At 39.0% G+C, this 14,961-nt stretch overlaps 1 protein-coding gene across 3 annotated transcripts in view; it reads right to left on the bottom strand.

Moving 5' to 3' along the window:
* schip1 (schwannomin interacting protein 1) overlaps window positions 1–14,961 on the bottom strand; it is a 393,999-nt gene that overhangs the window by 13,751 nt on the left and 365,287 nt on the right. For all 3 annotated transcript variants that reach the window (XM_041801639.1, XM_041801622.1, XM_041801630.1), the window contains 2 exons: window positions 4,908–5,026; window positions 437–554 (listed from right to left, as the gene is read on the bottom strand). In XM_041801639.1, the coding sequence (XP_041657573.1) occupies window positions 437–554; window positions 4,908–5,026 (237 nt within the window). The remainder of the gene's footprint in view (window positions 1–436; window positions 555–4,907; window positions 5,027–14,961) is intronic.

The raw sequence follows: 14,961 nt of genomic DNA, 5'->3' as shown, positions 1-14,961 counted from the left end.
ATGAGGGAGAGAAACATGAAAGAGAGAAAGATAAGAACAACCAGGTCAGAGGATTAATTTATTCTTGACATTTTCATGTGAAGATTTTGCACAGTGACAGAGAGTAGAGCGGAGAAGAACATGTAAAGAGGTGATAATTCTCTCTTTCTGTTAAAAGCATCTAAAGTTGGCAGGAGGTTAATGTGGTTACTCAAGCATGGCCAAGCTGAGGGTTTTCCAATCCACCTCTTATTTTCTGCGTATGCATCAGTTAACAGACCAGAAATCATGAGCTAAGACTAAACCTCAAGCTATCTGTCTGATTCATGTTGAAATCATTCACATTTTATGGCCTAGACTTTAATTTTTCACTTCCAGATCACCTTCTACTCTGTGACACCTTCATACCAATAATCCTGTCCCTTATAATCCAGATTTAAGTCTGTGTGGTTATTACCATGGGGGACAGAGGTGTGTCCAGGCTGGTCTCTGTCTTGCTGTCATCTGCATCGCTGTCCTTGTCGCTGCCGCTGTCATTGACGAAACAGATCTGTAGGTTCATCCCGCTCTGCAGCCTGCAGGGAGAGACAGAGATGGAGATGGATTCAGACCGGGGGAGACGTGTCAATATTAGCATAAATGCAGATAAGAGTCAAGTCAGTGTCGATGCCGGCTCTTTCTGCTGTAATTGACTCGGACCAGCGCCAACGCAGACAGCAATGTCAACAGCTCTGCTGTTAATACTAATGACCTGTGGTGGCTTCAACAAAGAAATGTGCTTCAGTAAAGGACTCAGAGTGCCAGGCTATGTCTTTAAGAGAGGACAAGTGCAAAAGATAAAGAGAAATGGAAAGAAAATCCAAACAAATGGTATCTGCTCTCATCCCCAGTAGCACAGTGCCAGCTGAGGATTAAATGAAGGAGGGCTTGTGTTTTTAATTTTCTCCCCTCTTCTCTTCAATACGAATCGATCCAGGAAGCCTCTGGTACGTCTGATCCAATCTGTCTGAGACTGGTGTGGCTGTTTTTTTGTGCCATGGAGGAGCAGAATAGCACTAGGTGTAGATGCAACCCGCTTTCGATCAATAACCTGCTTATTCAATGCAGTAATTACAGAGCGTGCTGATTGGATTCACAACATAGATCCAATCAGTCCTGATTAAAATAGGACCTCAAAGGTCGATAATTATTTTTTTTAGGGTATGTATCTAAAACCTTGTATGTTCAGTTCAATAGAAAACAGGAGTAGAGGTGTGATGCTTCTATATTGCCTTTAAGCTTTTTATTGGATTATATGTCAGTTTAAAAACCATAATTTCAAAGATAAAAATAGGATGTATGCCTTTATTAATGAAGAATGACAACATTTTAAAGTTTTGATTAAGGTTTTGTAAAATCTTTTACTTACTCCTACATGATTTGTGCACAATTTCAAAGTTTGAAAAAATGCATCTATGGGAGCCCTAAGCAGCCATACATCCATACATTTTATTGACTCCTTTTTTTTAATTGCTAAACAATATTTTTGACTTATCTATGAAGAGAAAATAACATAAATCATGTTGCAAAAGCAAAAAAACAGATTATTTTAATAGTCATTGCTGCCACTGTTTAAATTCACCTTCTTAATTAACAATGTCTAAGGTCAATCTGAATCCTCTGTAAATATTAAACCATCTTCCTCTTGGGTATATAAAACAACCTGATCAATAATAATATTTATTTCAGTACCTTCACATTCTCCCTTGTAGTGTGCTCTTCTATGCATGTTGATGCTGTTTGTATGTTTTTTATAACTCTAAAGTTTCTTTTATATATTTGTATCAATAGACCTCTATGTAGTTGTATAGTTTTTCAAAGTTTCGTAGGGTCAAGATTGTATCCTACCCCTTATAACTTTGTATAGCTGAAATATGTCAATATTCTTGTCTCTACATTTAGTTATATAATAAAGATGAAGTCAAATTTCTTTTATTTGACCCTATACTTTGTAAAAAAAAATCTGATTCTGATTATTAAAAAGGTTAACTTACTCCATTTATGTCGGCCATAGCAGGACGGTATGGTTTGGTCTAATAAAATCACAGAGACAAGACTATTTTCTTCTTGTTTTTTTGACATCATTGCTCATTTTCTGCCTGAAACTGTTTTACATGTTTTTGCCGTGACACTCGTGAAATTGTTTTTTTTTAAATCTCAATGACTTTTCCTGCTGGTTAAATAAAGGTCAAATAAATTATTTAAAGATCCCTAGAAAATTATTTCATCATCATGAGAAAGGCATTGCTATCTTAAGATACTGCAATGAACTAATCTGTACTAATTTGAAAACCAGCTTAGCTATCCTCAGAGAATGAGAGAATAAGTCAAGATCTCAAGAAAGAAACTGAAATTAACTCAATATCAAGAAAAAAAACTAGAGTTGCTATGATGACTTGGGCGACCCATAATGGGGGGATGTGGGGGAAGCTTTCTGGGGTCCAGCAGGAGCAGAAAGGTTAGTACACATAGTATAGGCATGGTACAGCTAAAATTTTGACAATTCTAACCAAATTTCACTGCAAAACCTGGATAAACAGGGACAAGAGAGTGTGGGTGAGACACGTGGGAAGGAGCCACAGGCCAGACCCCAACATGGGCCACTCACACCCATGGAGCGCTTCCCAAACACCAGACCATCTGTGCCCTTCTTCTTCTTTTTTTAAAGTTGTAGGGGCCTTTTTCTATTTATTTACATAACAGGCATGCCAATTACATGTTACTCTTAGTCGAGAAATGTCAGAGTGTCAGCCATGCCAACACTTGCACAAACTCTGGGATGCCAAAAAAGAAAGGAGAGAAGAGTGTTAGTTAGGGCAATTGACCTGATAACTTGTTTTCCAAGTTCTTCTACAAGTTTCTGAAGTCGACCGGAGACAGGCCAAAATGACAAATATTAGCCAGGAGACAAGCATTTATACAACCAATTCACATACATCGATTAAAGTACAATGTAAAGTACGGAAAGGACCGAATGTACTGGGCTTTTAGGGTCCAGGCCATTTCTGCAGGCAGCCCTGATTATGAGATACCAAAAGATACAAGTGCAGAGACAACCTTGTTTTGAAGTAAATAAAATATATGCATGCATATTGGCTTGGAGCTTCCATAGAAATCATATAAAAGTGAGATGATAGAAAGTCAATGACTTAAAATAGTAGTGAGCATATTTACACTAAAGTATATCAATATCTAAATTCTTATCTTGAAGTGAGCTAAGGTCCTTCTTTCACCTTACACCATTTCAACAATAAACTAGGATTTCTTTAAATGCTTGTGTAAAATTAGATTATTCTTATGATCTTTTTAGTAGGTTTTATTTTTTCTCAGGTTCAGATAATTTACCTGAATTTGACTCAAGTGAACTTAATTCATACATATATTTTGCTCTTGTAAGTCTGATGGAATACTGTTTGTGTGGCATTTTTAATGTGTTAAGGTTAAAGGTTACTCATGGTGGTGTGACAACATTTTAAGATCAGTAAGTGAAGTGATGTCTTCAGTCTATGCTGTGCTACCTTACAACACATTACGACAGTTTATCAGCCAGCACAGCAGAAGTTGACTTTCCCTTTGTGATATTTAGTCTAGTCTATTAAGATCATAGTGAACACCAGGAACCCGGGGATTAGAATCTTAAAAAACATCACTCCCAAAGAGCAGTGCTACAGTTGCATATAAAAAAAAATAGTATGTGTAAATTTATCTTGCAAAAATACAGGTGTTGGAGCTGTCTTAGTCTCAGAGTTCTCTGATACAGTTCATTAATGACTTTACCGACTCATGATATGAGTCAGCCATATTTTCACCCTTCACCGTTTTCACGTTTTACTGTAACATCAATGAGGCATTACGAACAGTCATCCATGTGTTGCAGTAATATAGCACAAACCACATGATCCTTCTCACATACAAAGTGCTCTTAAATGTTACTGGAGCATCAACTTCCAGTAAGTTTTAGTGTAGGAGGTGGCTGGTATGTGTATGTGTACACTATGGGCGCCTTTTAGGAAGTGAGAGCGGCAGCGTCTGACTGTACACATCTGATCACTATTTAAGAAGAAATCCTGCCCACTTCCCATCACTCTCCTTCCCTCTTTGTCCTTTCTTTACTGGTAGCCACTTGACTTGGCTTGGATTTTACTTTTACTGTTTATAGTGTTTAACCTGTGTGTGCAACTGATTCATGTGATTTGACATTAAACTTCTGCTGTCACTTTTGAGTACAATCCCCTTCTTAAGGGGATTGCGAAATTCTTAAAAGTGATAGAAAACAAAGCAAGGGTATTGTCTTGGCCAGCCTCAGTAAGACGTATTCTGGACATGCTCCTCCTTAACTGGGGGCATGTTTTTGATGTATTCTCTCATGTAAGCAGAACAGACCCTGATTTCCAGCCATTTTCACAATACCAGCTCCGAAATGTGATCTCACAAGCTTGCAGGCAAATGCTCAGGTATTTGTGTTGTTGCTTGCTTGCTTGCAGAATTAATCTTTTTAATTGGATGTCAAACAAACTTCCTTTACTATTGCAGTGGATATGAGAGGTGTTTTCTTTCTGACCGTTAGAAAAGCTCAGATAGAAAAAAGGCAAAAAACGCAAGAACTGTGCTCTGACCTGGGCTCCTTTTGTAAATTTTTTGAGGTTTCCCCCTCCACTGAATTATTTTTTTTTATCTGGTTGCAACCCTACTCTCCATTATTAATATAAATAATTAATACTATGCCTGTTTTTTTAGGGGGTGAGTGGTGGGGGTTTGCTGTATTTGTCTTTAGTGTTCTTGTTTGCTTTGCATGTCATTTGTGTACTGGTTGTAAAATTGGAAAATTCACAAATAAACTTATGAAGTGTTGTCTGTTTAATAGTTGGAATAGAATGATAAGGGTTTACCGTGAGGAGAGGCTAGGTTTGCCGCTCTTGCTGCAGCTGGTGTAGATCCCCGGTCCATCGTCAAAGAAACTGCCCAGGGCCAACTTCTGCCTGATAGACTCCCTCTCATTCTTTTGGGCCTGAAACAGGAGATAAAAATAGGTTAAGTTTCTGCCTTGTGTGATCTTTTTCACTACTTTTGCAGTTTCAAAGTGACATCAGAGGTCAGGCTCAGGCTAGAAGGGATTAGGTAGATGCTTCCTGTCACTGCACCTGAAACCTAAAACCATAAATACATTTCTCTGTCATCCCCGTCTTTCCCCTCGTGACTGTCTGTGTGCACAAATAGAAGTGCTGCTAGCACTCTCTGACAGCCCTAATCACAGGTGCATGGATATTAATAGCAGCAGCTTCTACTTGATTTGCAGTCAGAGGTTTAGTGTCACACTAACACGCTCTGATTCAGAATGTGGAGTCAGCTGAAGCACGAAAAAGAGTGCAAAAATATCTGTAGAGGGATCATAAAAAGGTGAGAGTACCCACAATCACAAGCAGGTGGTGCTGTTGTCTCAGAGAACAACAAGTGAGGAAGCAACCTCACAAACACAAAGTAGATCTTCTAATGCAGGACTTAAGCAGGATTAAGTTTGTGTATGGTAAACTCCACATGAAGAAGGGGAAAAGCATTTTCATACATGCTCAAATCTGCAAGTATCCTAACATTACACACCACCAGAGGCACTCTCAACTGGCCTCTTCCCAACCCTGAATTCCTCACTGAGCGCGGCTTCAGCGTTGGCAGCACTTCAGACACGCTCACACACAGCAGTCCCCCCAGGACGCCTCCTATGTGTGATAGCAGGTAAACACATCCAACAGAGGTGCAAACAACTAATGAGCCACTCAGACTGTTTCTAATGGAATAGAAGGAGATCAATTCATGGGCTATACTGAAGCAAAAACAGTATTATAGTGAAGATTTAGGTTCATGCAGGGAGGACTTAGCATGGTCCCTCAGACCCTCTCTGCCAAATGTTTACAGTCTGTAGGACACACAGTCTCTCTTCTCTCGAGTGTGGGATGAATGAAGAGATTTAAAAAAGAAAGAATGTTTTGAAGTAAAAAAACAAACAAACCATGAACCATTAAAGGTATACAAAATGCCACGAAGGATAGTAAAAGGACTGCAGTAACAAGAATCTGAGAAAATGTATCCTTTCACACACTAATTGCTATGGATAATCAGCCACCAGTATTAGCCAATGCCATTCAACTGCACCCATATACACCACTGATGAAGCATTGGGAGAAAACTGGGGTTAAGTGTCTTGTCAAAGGACACATCAACATATGACTGCAGGGGTTGGGAATCAAACCCACAACTTTCTGAATGTGAGACGAACAACTCTACATACTTTGCCACAGTTGCCCAAATAAATCCTGTGGTGTACTGGTTAGACTGAAATGACAACTCAATTAAAGACAAGTTACAAGGGAGTCTTGATATGTTGTTTGTGGTCAAGCTGGTTCTTTAAGTTGGCTCCTTTTGTAAATGACGAGAGCCGTCACCCATTTGGTTTCTCTTTGTATTGTTGTTTGAAAAGGCAAACTAGCTCGATGGACAAATAGGAAGCCTTGCTTTTGAGGTATGGCCCTAAGTAAATAAAAAAACAAGGGTTCAACAGGTAACAACAGCTGGCCAGAGAGTTCCTTGTCCTTGAATTGCCCCCTGGGGAAAAATTTAGTTTTGTGAACTGAATTGAAAGCTGCTTTATTTATTTGGACTTTTTAACTTGGCACACTGCCCTGGTCAAAGACTGTCTTGAATGGCCAACCAGTTTAGAAATTAGCTGCAAAGTTTGTAGTGATCCTCATGGTTTCTTTTTCTTAGTATTTTGGTGCAAAATTCCCCCTGAGGTTTCCTAAAAGTGCCAGATTTCTCTTCCACCTGGAGCTCAGTCCAGCATCCATGTTTGATCTCTCTCAAGAGAGAAGCAAACATTTCTCAGCGCTCAGTGAACCTGCTGCTCCAGGTTGTCTTTTACTCGGAGCAGCTGTTGTGTGTAGCAGGCTGCCTGACAGTGTGTCAGCTGAAGTCAGGCCTGTATGAGTGATGTGTGTATATGCGTGCACATAAATGTACGCCTGCTCTCTACCACACAGGCTGCTGTAGCTGCTTTGAACTAAAACTCTCATGTGTTTTCAGCTCGACTCCCCGGGCTGTCTTTCAAATATGCACACAGAGAGAAAGGAGCAGTGCCAGGTCCACCCTGCTACATGCCAGTGTGTGTGCCGAACTTGTCTTGCGGGCTCTTGTGTGGAGTGGGATTATGTTAATTTGTCCTTGGTGAAGACACCAACGCCTGCACACAATTGTCAGAAGAGACAGACACAGAGAAATGGAGAGAGAGGGAGGGAATGAAGGAGTTGAGAAAACAAGTGGGAGAGAGATTCAACTTAAAGAAAGAAGAATAGAGTGTCAGAGAAATATTATAGCTGGACGCTGAAGTGAAGATGGAGGGTGATGAGTAGAATTGGGGATAATGAGCAGGAAGTGAGGCTGGTTATGGTAGGTACAGACAGCACTGGATTAGAGGAGAAATACATGAGGAAAAAGGTGGTAATAGGAATGAGAGAGATCCAAAAGGGGGCCATGGAGGCTGTGAACACAGTAGAGGACTTCCCCATTCAGCCATCAGACACATTTGATCATCTTTTTAACCTTTAAAGCCAAAAGAAATTAACAGACCACTTTCCAACCCATAGGTCAGTCAAAGTGTCATGATGGAAACAGGATTACAGTTAGTTTGGCCTCTACTAATAAAAATGATCAGAAACAAATCAACTTTATTGATTACTGAGAGTAAATGTGATCATGTTTTAGTTAAAGCTTATCAGGGATGTGTACAAGTAGCCAGCTAAATGATGAAATTTGAGCCTAGAATTACCAGTCCGTTAAACTAATTACCAACTTGACCTACAATCCCAGTTTAATGTCCGTCTAAACTGTAACACAGCCATCCGCTAATAGAAGCCACTCCAGTTGTTAATGCATACTTCATTGCTGGCACAACGCTCTTTATTCCAATATAAACAGCTGCTGACTGCTTTAGCACCAATGTTGCTATAGCAACTCGTAGGAGCAGCGCAGTCCAGCTCTATTTTGATCTAGAAAACAGGGATAAAGTTGTCCAGAGGCTGTGTCAGGTTGTACTCACATATACCCGAAGCAGTGAGTGACGATATTCAGCTCAGAAATGTGGACATCCAAAAACCAGTGACGCTAGCACTGCTACTTTTAGCCACATTCTACAATCCAATGTTGGTACTTTATGGGGTGTCATTGAATGAGAAATTATAGAACTAGAAAGATTCCTGCCCTAGATGAAGTATTTATATATAATATAAAAGTCAAGATCTATAAAAGATAGCAAATATAAGCATGCTGAGGTATAAATACAGCCACGCTCAAAAGTTTTAGGCATGTATGGTGCTAAGGATAAATCACAGGACCGATGGGCCTCAACCCGATATTTTGAGTTTGTTTTTTTCTGATTTTTCTTCATTACTAATCAGGTTTTTGCTCAAATTGAACACGCTCTGTATTTATCTGTACATTATTTTTTTTCTTTTATTCCATTCTTATCCCGACCAGGACCTGAGAACCTACAGTATGCCCGTTCTTCTCATGCACCACATACTGCAAAATGACAATGAAAGCTCCTTAAATCCTTGAAAATGTGCAGAAAACTGATAGATTAAAACCTCACTAATGATCAGACCAGATACTGGTCTTCCCCTAAAGATAACATTTCTACCACTGATTTGACTAACCTTGACTAAAGAGTAAAATCAACTAAAGCACATCATGTTCTCCAAACAGGAGGAAGAAAGAACCCTCAAAAGCACCACTAGTCCAAAATTATCTCTGCTTTTCAGCTGGATTCCCATTCACAACCTGAACTCGACATCCAACACCTGCTCCACGACACAACTTCCTGCCTGTACACAAACATCTGTTACACAGCATGTTAGTGATGTGTGCTCGTGCATGTGTGTGAGTCTGGGTGGGCTGTGGTGGTGAAAAAAGAGCCATCATGGAAGGCCAATAAAGCATTTATGAAGGTGTGGAATGGGCCACTGAGAGGCGGAGGTGTGAAATGAGCAATAAAAAACATACTCCTGCCTATCCCTCCTTTACCACAGATTTGTTTGGCCTCTTTACATTTAGCTAATATCAAATCTCCATCTTAGATTTCACTTACTGAGGAAGTGAATGATCAATTTCCAGAGCCTCAATTATATGGGAATGATTTCAATCCTGTCTTGGGCCAATGTTTGATAATAGTTCCTCTTCCAGGTGCAACTTTTTACCTTTCAAGTCAGCATGCAGAGATGAAAAACTCAGCTTCACTGAAGCTGTTGTGCAGACAATGCTAGCAAAGCACTTTTGGTGCTTTTCTTTGTGGTACTGGCTTGAATCATGCCAACCCTACTCATTATTTTTTAAGTTTTGTATAAGGGATCATACTTAGTATGTGGCACTTACGTTTTTAGCATCAATTCTGATGAGGTTTCAAGTGAGCTGAGCTGACACTACACCAAGAAAGTGTTGACTACTGAGAGGTACAAGAGAATAATTACTATGTGGGATGTCTGACACAAGAATCAAACCCTCTTACTGCTGTTTGACTTCTCAAACTGACCTGTACTTTTCAAAGTATTTTATCTCCCTGCAGCCTTCTTTGGAGCAAAACTTGCTGGGTCAAAGAGCCACAGACTGAGAACCAGGTACACAATCACCTTGATGTCCTCCAGAGGAGGTACGATTGTAGTAGTTACTGAAGTGCCTGGCACTTTAACCAAGTTCAGCCAAGCTAAGCTGCTACAACATTTGGAAATGCATCATTTGTCTGCGTATTTGGCGAGTTGCCCCACTTGGACTTCAATAAAATTACGGGATGGCAAATTATCTGAAGCCCTGTTCCCAAATAATGAAATAGAAAAAGGTAAATTTTAATTATGTTTACATTTGAGTATGCATGAAATGAGTACAGGAGAAAGCAAATTAAAGCACTAGAGAGAGGGGATGACTGACAGCCCTTACCACCTCCTTCATTTCCTGGCCTTGAGTCAGAGTCGTCACCGTCCAAATTAGATTGGGGGGCAACACAATTGTGCTAATTTGTGTTTTTCCTCAAATTCACAGAGCAATTTCCTCTGCTGAGAAACCCCTCATTGACAAAGACATTTTCTCCTCCATTCTGCTCTGCAGCCATTCATCAGCAGACCTAGAGGGTGATTCAGCCTTGGCTATGGATGGCACGGCGCTTGTTTTGAGCCCTCAAGTCTCCCTTGAAAATCTATATTAGAGGAGGGAGCAGTATTTAATTATCCAGCTAACAAAGAGCGTCCAACCCCAAATTGCTGGTTTGTGTAGCTGGAAATTGTTCAGTAGTCAAGATCTGGAATGTGTTTAAATATGGGTGTGCCTACATTTCTGCTTTTTTACATTTTTGTTCCTCCCTTTTAGCCTTTTTCTGTATCAAAAAAAGCTAAATACTGCAACCTTTTCATCGTTGGTAGTTTTTCTCCTTTCATCTCTTTCCTTCTATGCGCTCTCATGTTTTTTGCACAAAGGAGGCTTTTCATCAGCCCATACCTCTCTCCCTGGTTGCAGACAAGACCCTACTGTTCATGCATGAGCACACACATATGCACATGAGTTCAGCCTATGCGTCTATATATGTGAATCAACAGAAAGAATCATGACATGTGAGTGTAAGAATTGGGATATCCTCTCTCTAGTATATAGTCCAGGCCTGACAGTGAGCTGCTGCTGAGCTCACAGCTCTACAAACAAACACAAGGTCAACATGTCATCTGTGTCTGTGTTTTGACTTTTCTCTGTAGCCTCATAGGTCACACAGATGTGACTACAGGCTTAGATAAGACTAGGCTTCAGGAAATCTAGCTAAGAGTATAAAAGTGTTATAATGCACATTTCTTTACAAGCCTAGAGGAAACACAGGTATTCTCCTATTTCTTCATGCTAAATAGCCTGTCATCCTTCCCTTAGTCATGCACAACCCAATCTGAAATCTGAAAATCTTCTGGGCCCATCAATGCTCACATACAATCACAGCATGACACTTAAAGTACTATATTTATTTCCATATTTTCATCTTTATAAACATTGACAACCCTTACGTACTCCAACCAGGGCCATTTCTCCCACACTTTGCTGAAGCATGCTTGCAACCTCCCAGTTCTCGGCTGAACCTGAGCATGGAGACATCATTATGCCATAATATGACACATTTAATGTGCTGTCTTTCAGAATCAGTGCAATGGACAAATACACTGACAACATGACAGTAACTTCACTTACTTTGTGAATTATTTTAGTATTGGTCAGTCACCTCTGTAACACTCTGCAGGTGTTTAAAGTAATTGCCAAGATGACTGGTGTATCATTATATGTTATGTCCAGTAGGGATGTGTGTGGTTAGCTGGCTAAACAGCTAAATTTGGATATCAGATTAGCTGATGCAAGAATTATGAGTCAGTAAAACTAGTTATAGGCCATTTCTTCAAAAACACGGGCATGAAATCCTTCATATAGTCTGCATGCAAAGCTCATCTAACCAGTTGCTTTCTGTAGCTTCATATTTACAGAGTATACAAGGGAATTGTGCTAAATCAACCCACATTAAACTCTGGGCAAGAAAGCTGATCATCTAAGCCAATAATAAATGTCAAATAATCTCAAATATAAATACATTTCAAGTAAATTTGATATCATTGGAAGCTCTGAGTGTGTGGGTGTAAGACTATCTTTCCTCTCCTGCTATCTAAACCTGTCTGTCTGTCTGTCTCACAGTGTAGCATTCCTTCCCAGATAAGGGACCTGACCTCTGAGCCCTCACACAGTTCAGCCTCGGGTCAGTGTAAGGCTGCTCCTGTCACTCAGAGTGGAAGAACAACTCAGCAAGTGGTAGAGAGCTCCACATGAATGTGCATGTGCTTTTTTTGTAAAATAAGTGGGGGAGGGTTGGACTGGGATAAAGGGGAGAAAAGAGAATAAAGGGGAGAATGACAAAGGGAGGGAGGGGAGACAGGGAGCACGGAGAAGGTTAAGACAGGACAATAGGGCTCAGATTGACATTTGAGCTTTATCTCTGTGAAGAGGCTAGACGGAGGAATTTGCGGGAAAAGATTCAGTACAGGAGTCTGTTTTCTCCTGAAGAATGAAGCAGATTTAGAGCTGAAATCTTGGTTACTCTGACACCATTATGTCATCGCTTCACCCTGAATATGTAAGCAGTTTAACAGCCAAACCTCAAGCAGGCTGTATCATAGCTGCACAGACCAAATGAAACAATAGGGATATCTTAAAACAAGGCCGATACTTTCAAGGGTCACCAGAGAGTTTATCTCAGTTTTTAGCTTGGGAGAGCTGCCAGTTAGCTTAGCCTAACCTAACATAAACTAAAACACTATCTTTTAAATATTTAGAGATACATCTGTCAGCTTTCTGGTCAAGATCAGTAGCCCACTACTCCCATCTGCCTCCTCAGTTTGTAGTGTGAGAGAGCAGCCAGTTAGCTTGGCTTAGCCTAGCATAACAACTTGGACAAGGGTGACATAGTTGCTTCCAAAAGAGATAATCCTGCCAAATAGCTCTTGAAAAACCAAGCAATTAACACCTTTCTTAAATCCTTCAAAACATCACAGCAAAGTATAAAAATGACACGTTGCAGTGTGAAGTTGGCTAATGCAGACTTTTTTCTTGGCTGTTACCGTACGTCTTGAAGGTTAGCATTAGTTTGCTAGTCTGCTCCCTGCCAAAGCATAGTCCACAACATTGCTCACATAAACTTTATTTTCACACTTCAAATTGAATAAAAAAGTATTAAGTTATCTTCAGACTTACAATTGTTGCCATTTTTTTTGTCTTTGGCTGAGGTCTTCATGCTAAGCTATGCTATCTGGCTACATCTTGAACTGAAAAGATATCATGTGTGCCTGAAAAATGCTAAAACATAAAACTGTTGTATCTGGGCAGGATAGGCTAGTTGTTTCTCCTTTTTTATGATCTAAGCTACAGTAACTGGCCTTAAACTGACAAAACACGAGATATAACGTGGGTTAAACAGTTAAAGATAAAGAATCTGTCTGAACAGAAGATGGATGTTTCTCCGTGGCTGAGGTCTTCATGCTAAGCTATGCTATTTGGATTCATCTTGAACTGACAGGGAAAATATGTGAGCCTAAAAGACGCTAATACATGAAAAAAATGTTATGTTTGGACAGGAAATAGGCTAGTTGTATCTCCAGAAAACCAACTGCCTTTAAATTGACACAAAAAAAGAGATCTTATGTGAGTTTAACAGTAACAAACAACAAAAAAAAAGTTTCTGAACAGAAGATGGATGTTTCTCTTTGGCTAAAGTCATTATTCTGATCTATGCTATCTGACTTTAATTGGACCAACAAGGAAGATACAGGCTAATGTGTGCCAGAAAAATGCTAACACATAAAATTGCTGTGTCTGGAAATTACCCTTTTGTTTCTCCTGGATGGGCTCTTAAAACTAGTTGGCTCTAAATTGTGATAAAAATTAGACCGAAATTGAGTGTACCGGATGCAAGTTAGTATAACAATTGGACTGAACAGAAGATAGTTGTTTCTTTTTAGCTGAGGTCTTAAGCTATGCTATCTGACTTCACCTTGGACTGACAGGGAAGATATCATGTGTGCCTACAATACGTTGGCCTGGAAGTACAATACAGAATTACAAAGTCTCAAAAATTATAAATAAAAGCATTTTTAAATATCATGAAACAAAGTCAAAATTTTAAAACTACGTTTACAGTTTAAATTTACATTTTACAAAACAAATTCACAAAACGCAAAGGGTACATGAATGGAGACAAATTTACAAGTTGCATAACTCTTTTACAAATCCTGAAACAAATTTACAAACAACGGTATCAGTAACAGAAAGGAAATGTACCATATGCTTAAAGTAACCTGAGTTCCAAGTTTTGTGAGTGTTTCAGACTTTGTAATTTTTGTATTGGAAACTGTAATTTTGTTTCAAGTTTTGTAAAAGTGTTTCAGACTTTATAAATTTGAGTCAGACTTTGCGCATAGATTCAAGTTTTGTGAACATGGTTTACACTATGCAATTTTGTATTGGATTTTGTAAGCTTTAAGTTTTTTAAAGTGTTTCAGACGTGATAATTTTGTATTTGACTTCTTAAATTTGTTCATGTTAATTGGTTTTATGAAATGTAAAAATGTTTTGGTTAATGTTAATTTGTGTCAAGCTTTGCAAAAGTGTTTTGAACTTTATAATTTTTTAACAGACTTTGTAAATTTGTTTCAACTTTTTTTTAAGTGTTACAGAATTCCAAAATTTGTATTAGACATTTTGTCATTTTTTTTTTTTTTTTAGGAATTTCTAAAAGTGTTTTGCTGATGTTAATTTGCTTTATGAAATGTAAAGAAGTTGATGTAAATTCTTTCCAAGCTTTGTAAAATGTATAAGACTTAGTCATTTTGTATTGCTCTTCCAGGCCACCATAAAAAAAGATGCTGATGTTGTGTCTGGACAGAATATAAGCTAGTTTTTTCTCCTAACTTACTGTTTTTAAATTGACACCAGAAAGAGGTATGTGTCTGAACAAAAGATAAATGTTTCTTCTTGTTTTTTTTTCTCTCCAAGCTATACAAAGTGTCTGCTAGCTTTAGTGTCATATCTAAGGGAACAAACTTAAAGTTTGCATTGATCTTCCAATCAAACATTCAGCAAAAGCAAGTGTATTTACTAAAAACAATGAACATTCTTTTCTTTTAAAAACAAAATGAAGCAGTCTTAGGGGAATGTGAGTGTGTGTTCAAGATCTTGGCACAGATGGTTGAGCTACACAAAATATTCCAACTCAAATCATGACAGATTTTCCAGCAGCCTTCAGCATTTATGAAGTTTAATTATAGGCTACAAAATGACTTACAAGCGTACAAGGCACACAACATAGTCCTTTACCTCCTTGTAGTCATCACTGAG

The sequence above is a fragment of the Cheilinus undulatus genome, linkage group 2 (assembly GCF_018320785.1).
Source record: "Cheilinus undulatus linkage group 2, ASM1832078v1, whole genome shotgun sequence".
Taxonomy (NCBI): Eukaryota; Metazoa; Chordata; class Actinopteri; order Labriformes; family Labridae; genus Cheilinus; species Cheilinus undulatus.
This window is presented reverse-complemented; position numbering and strand designations above follow the sequence as displayed.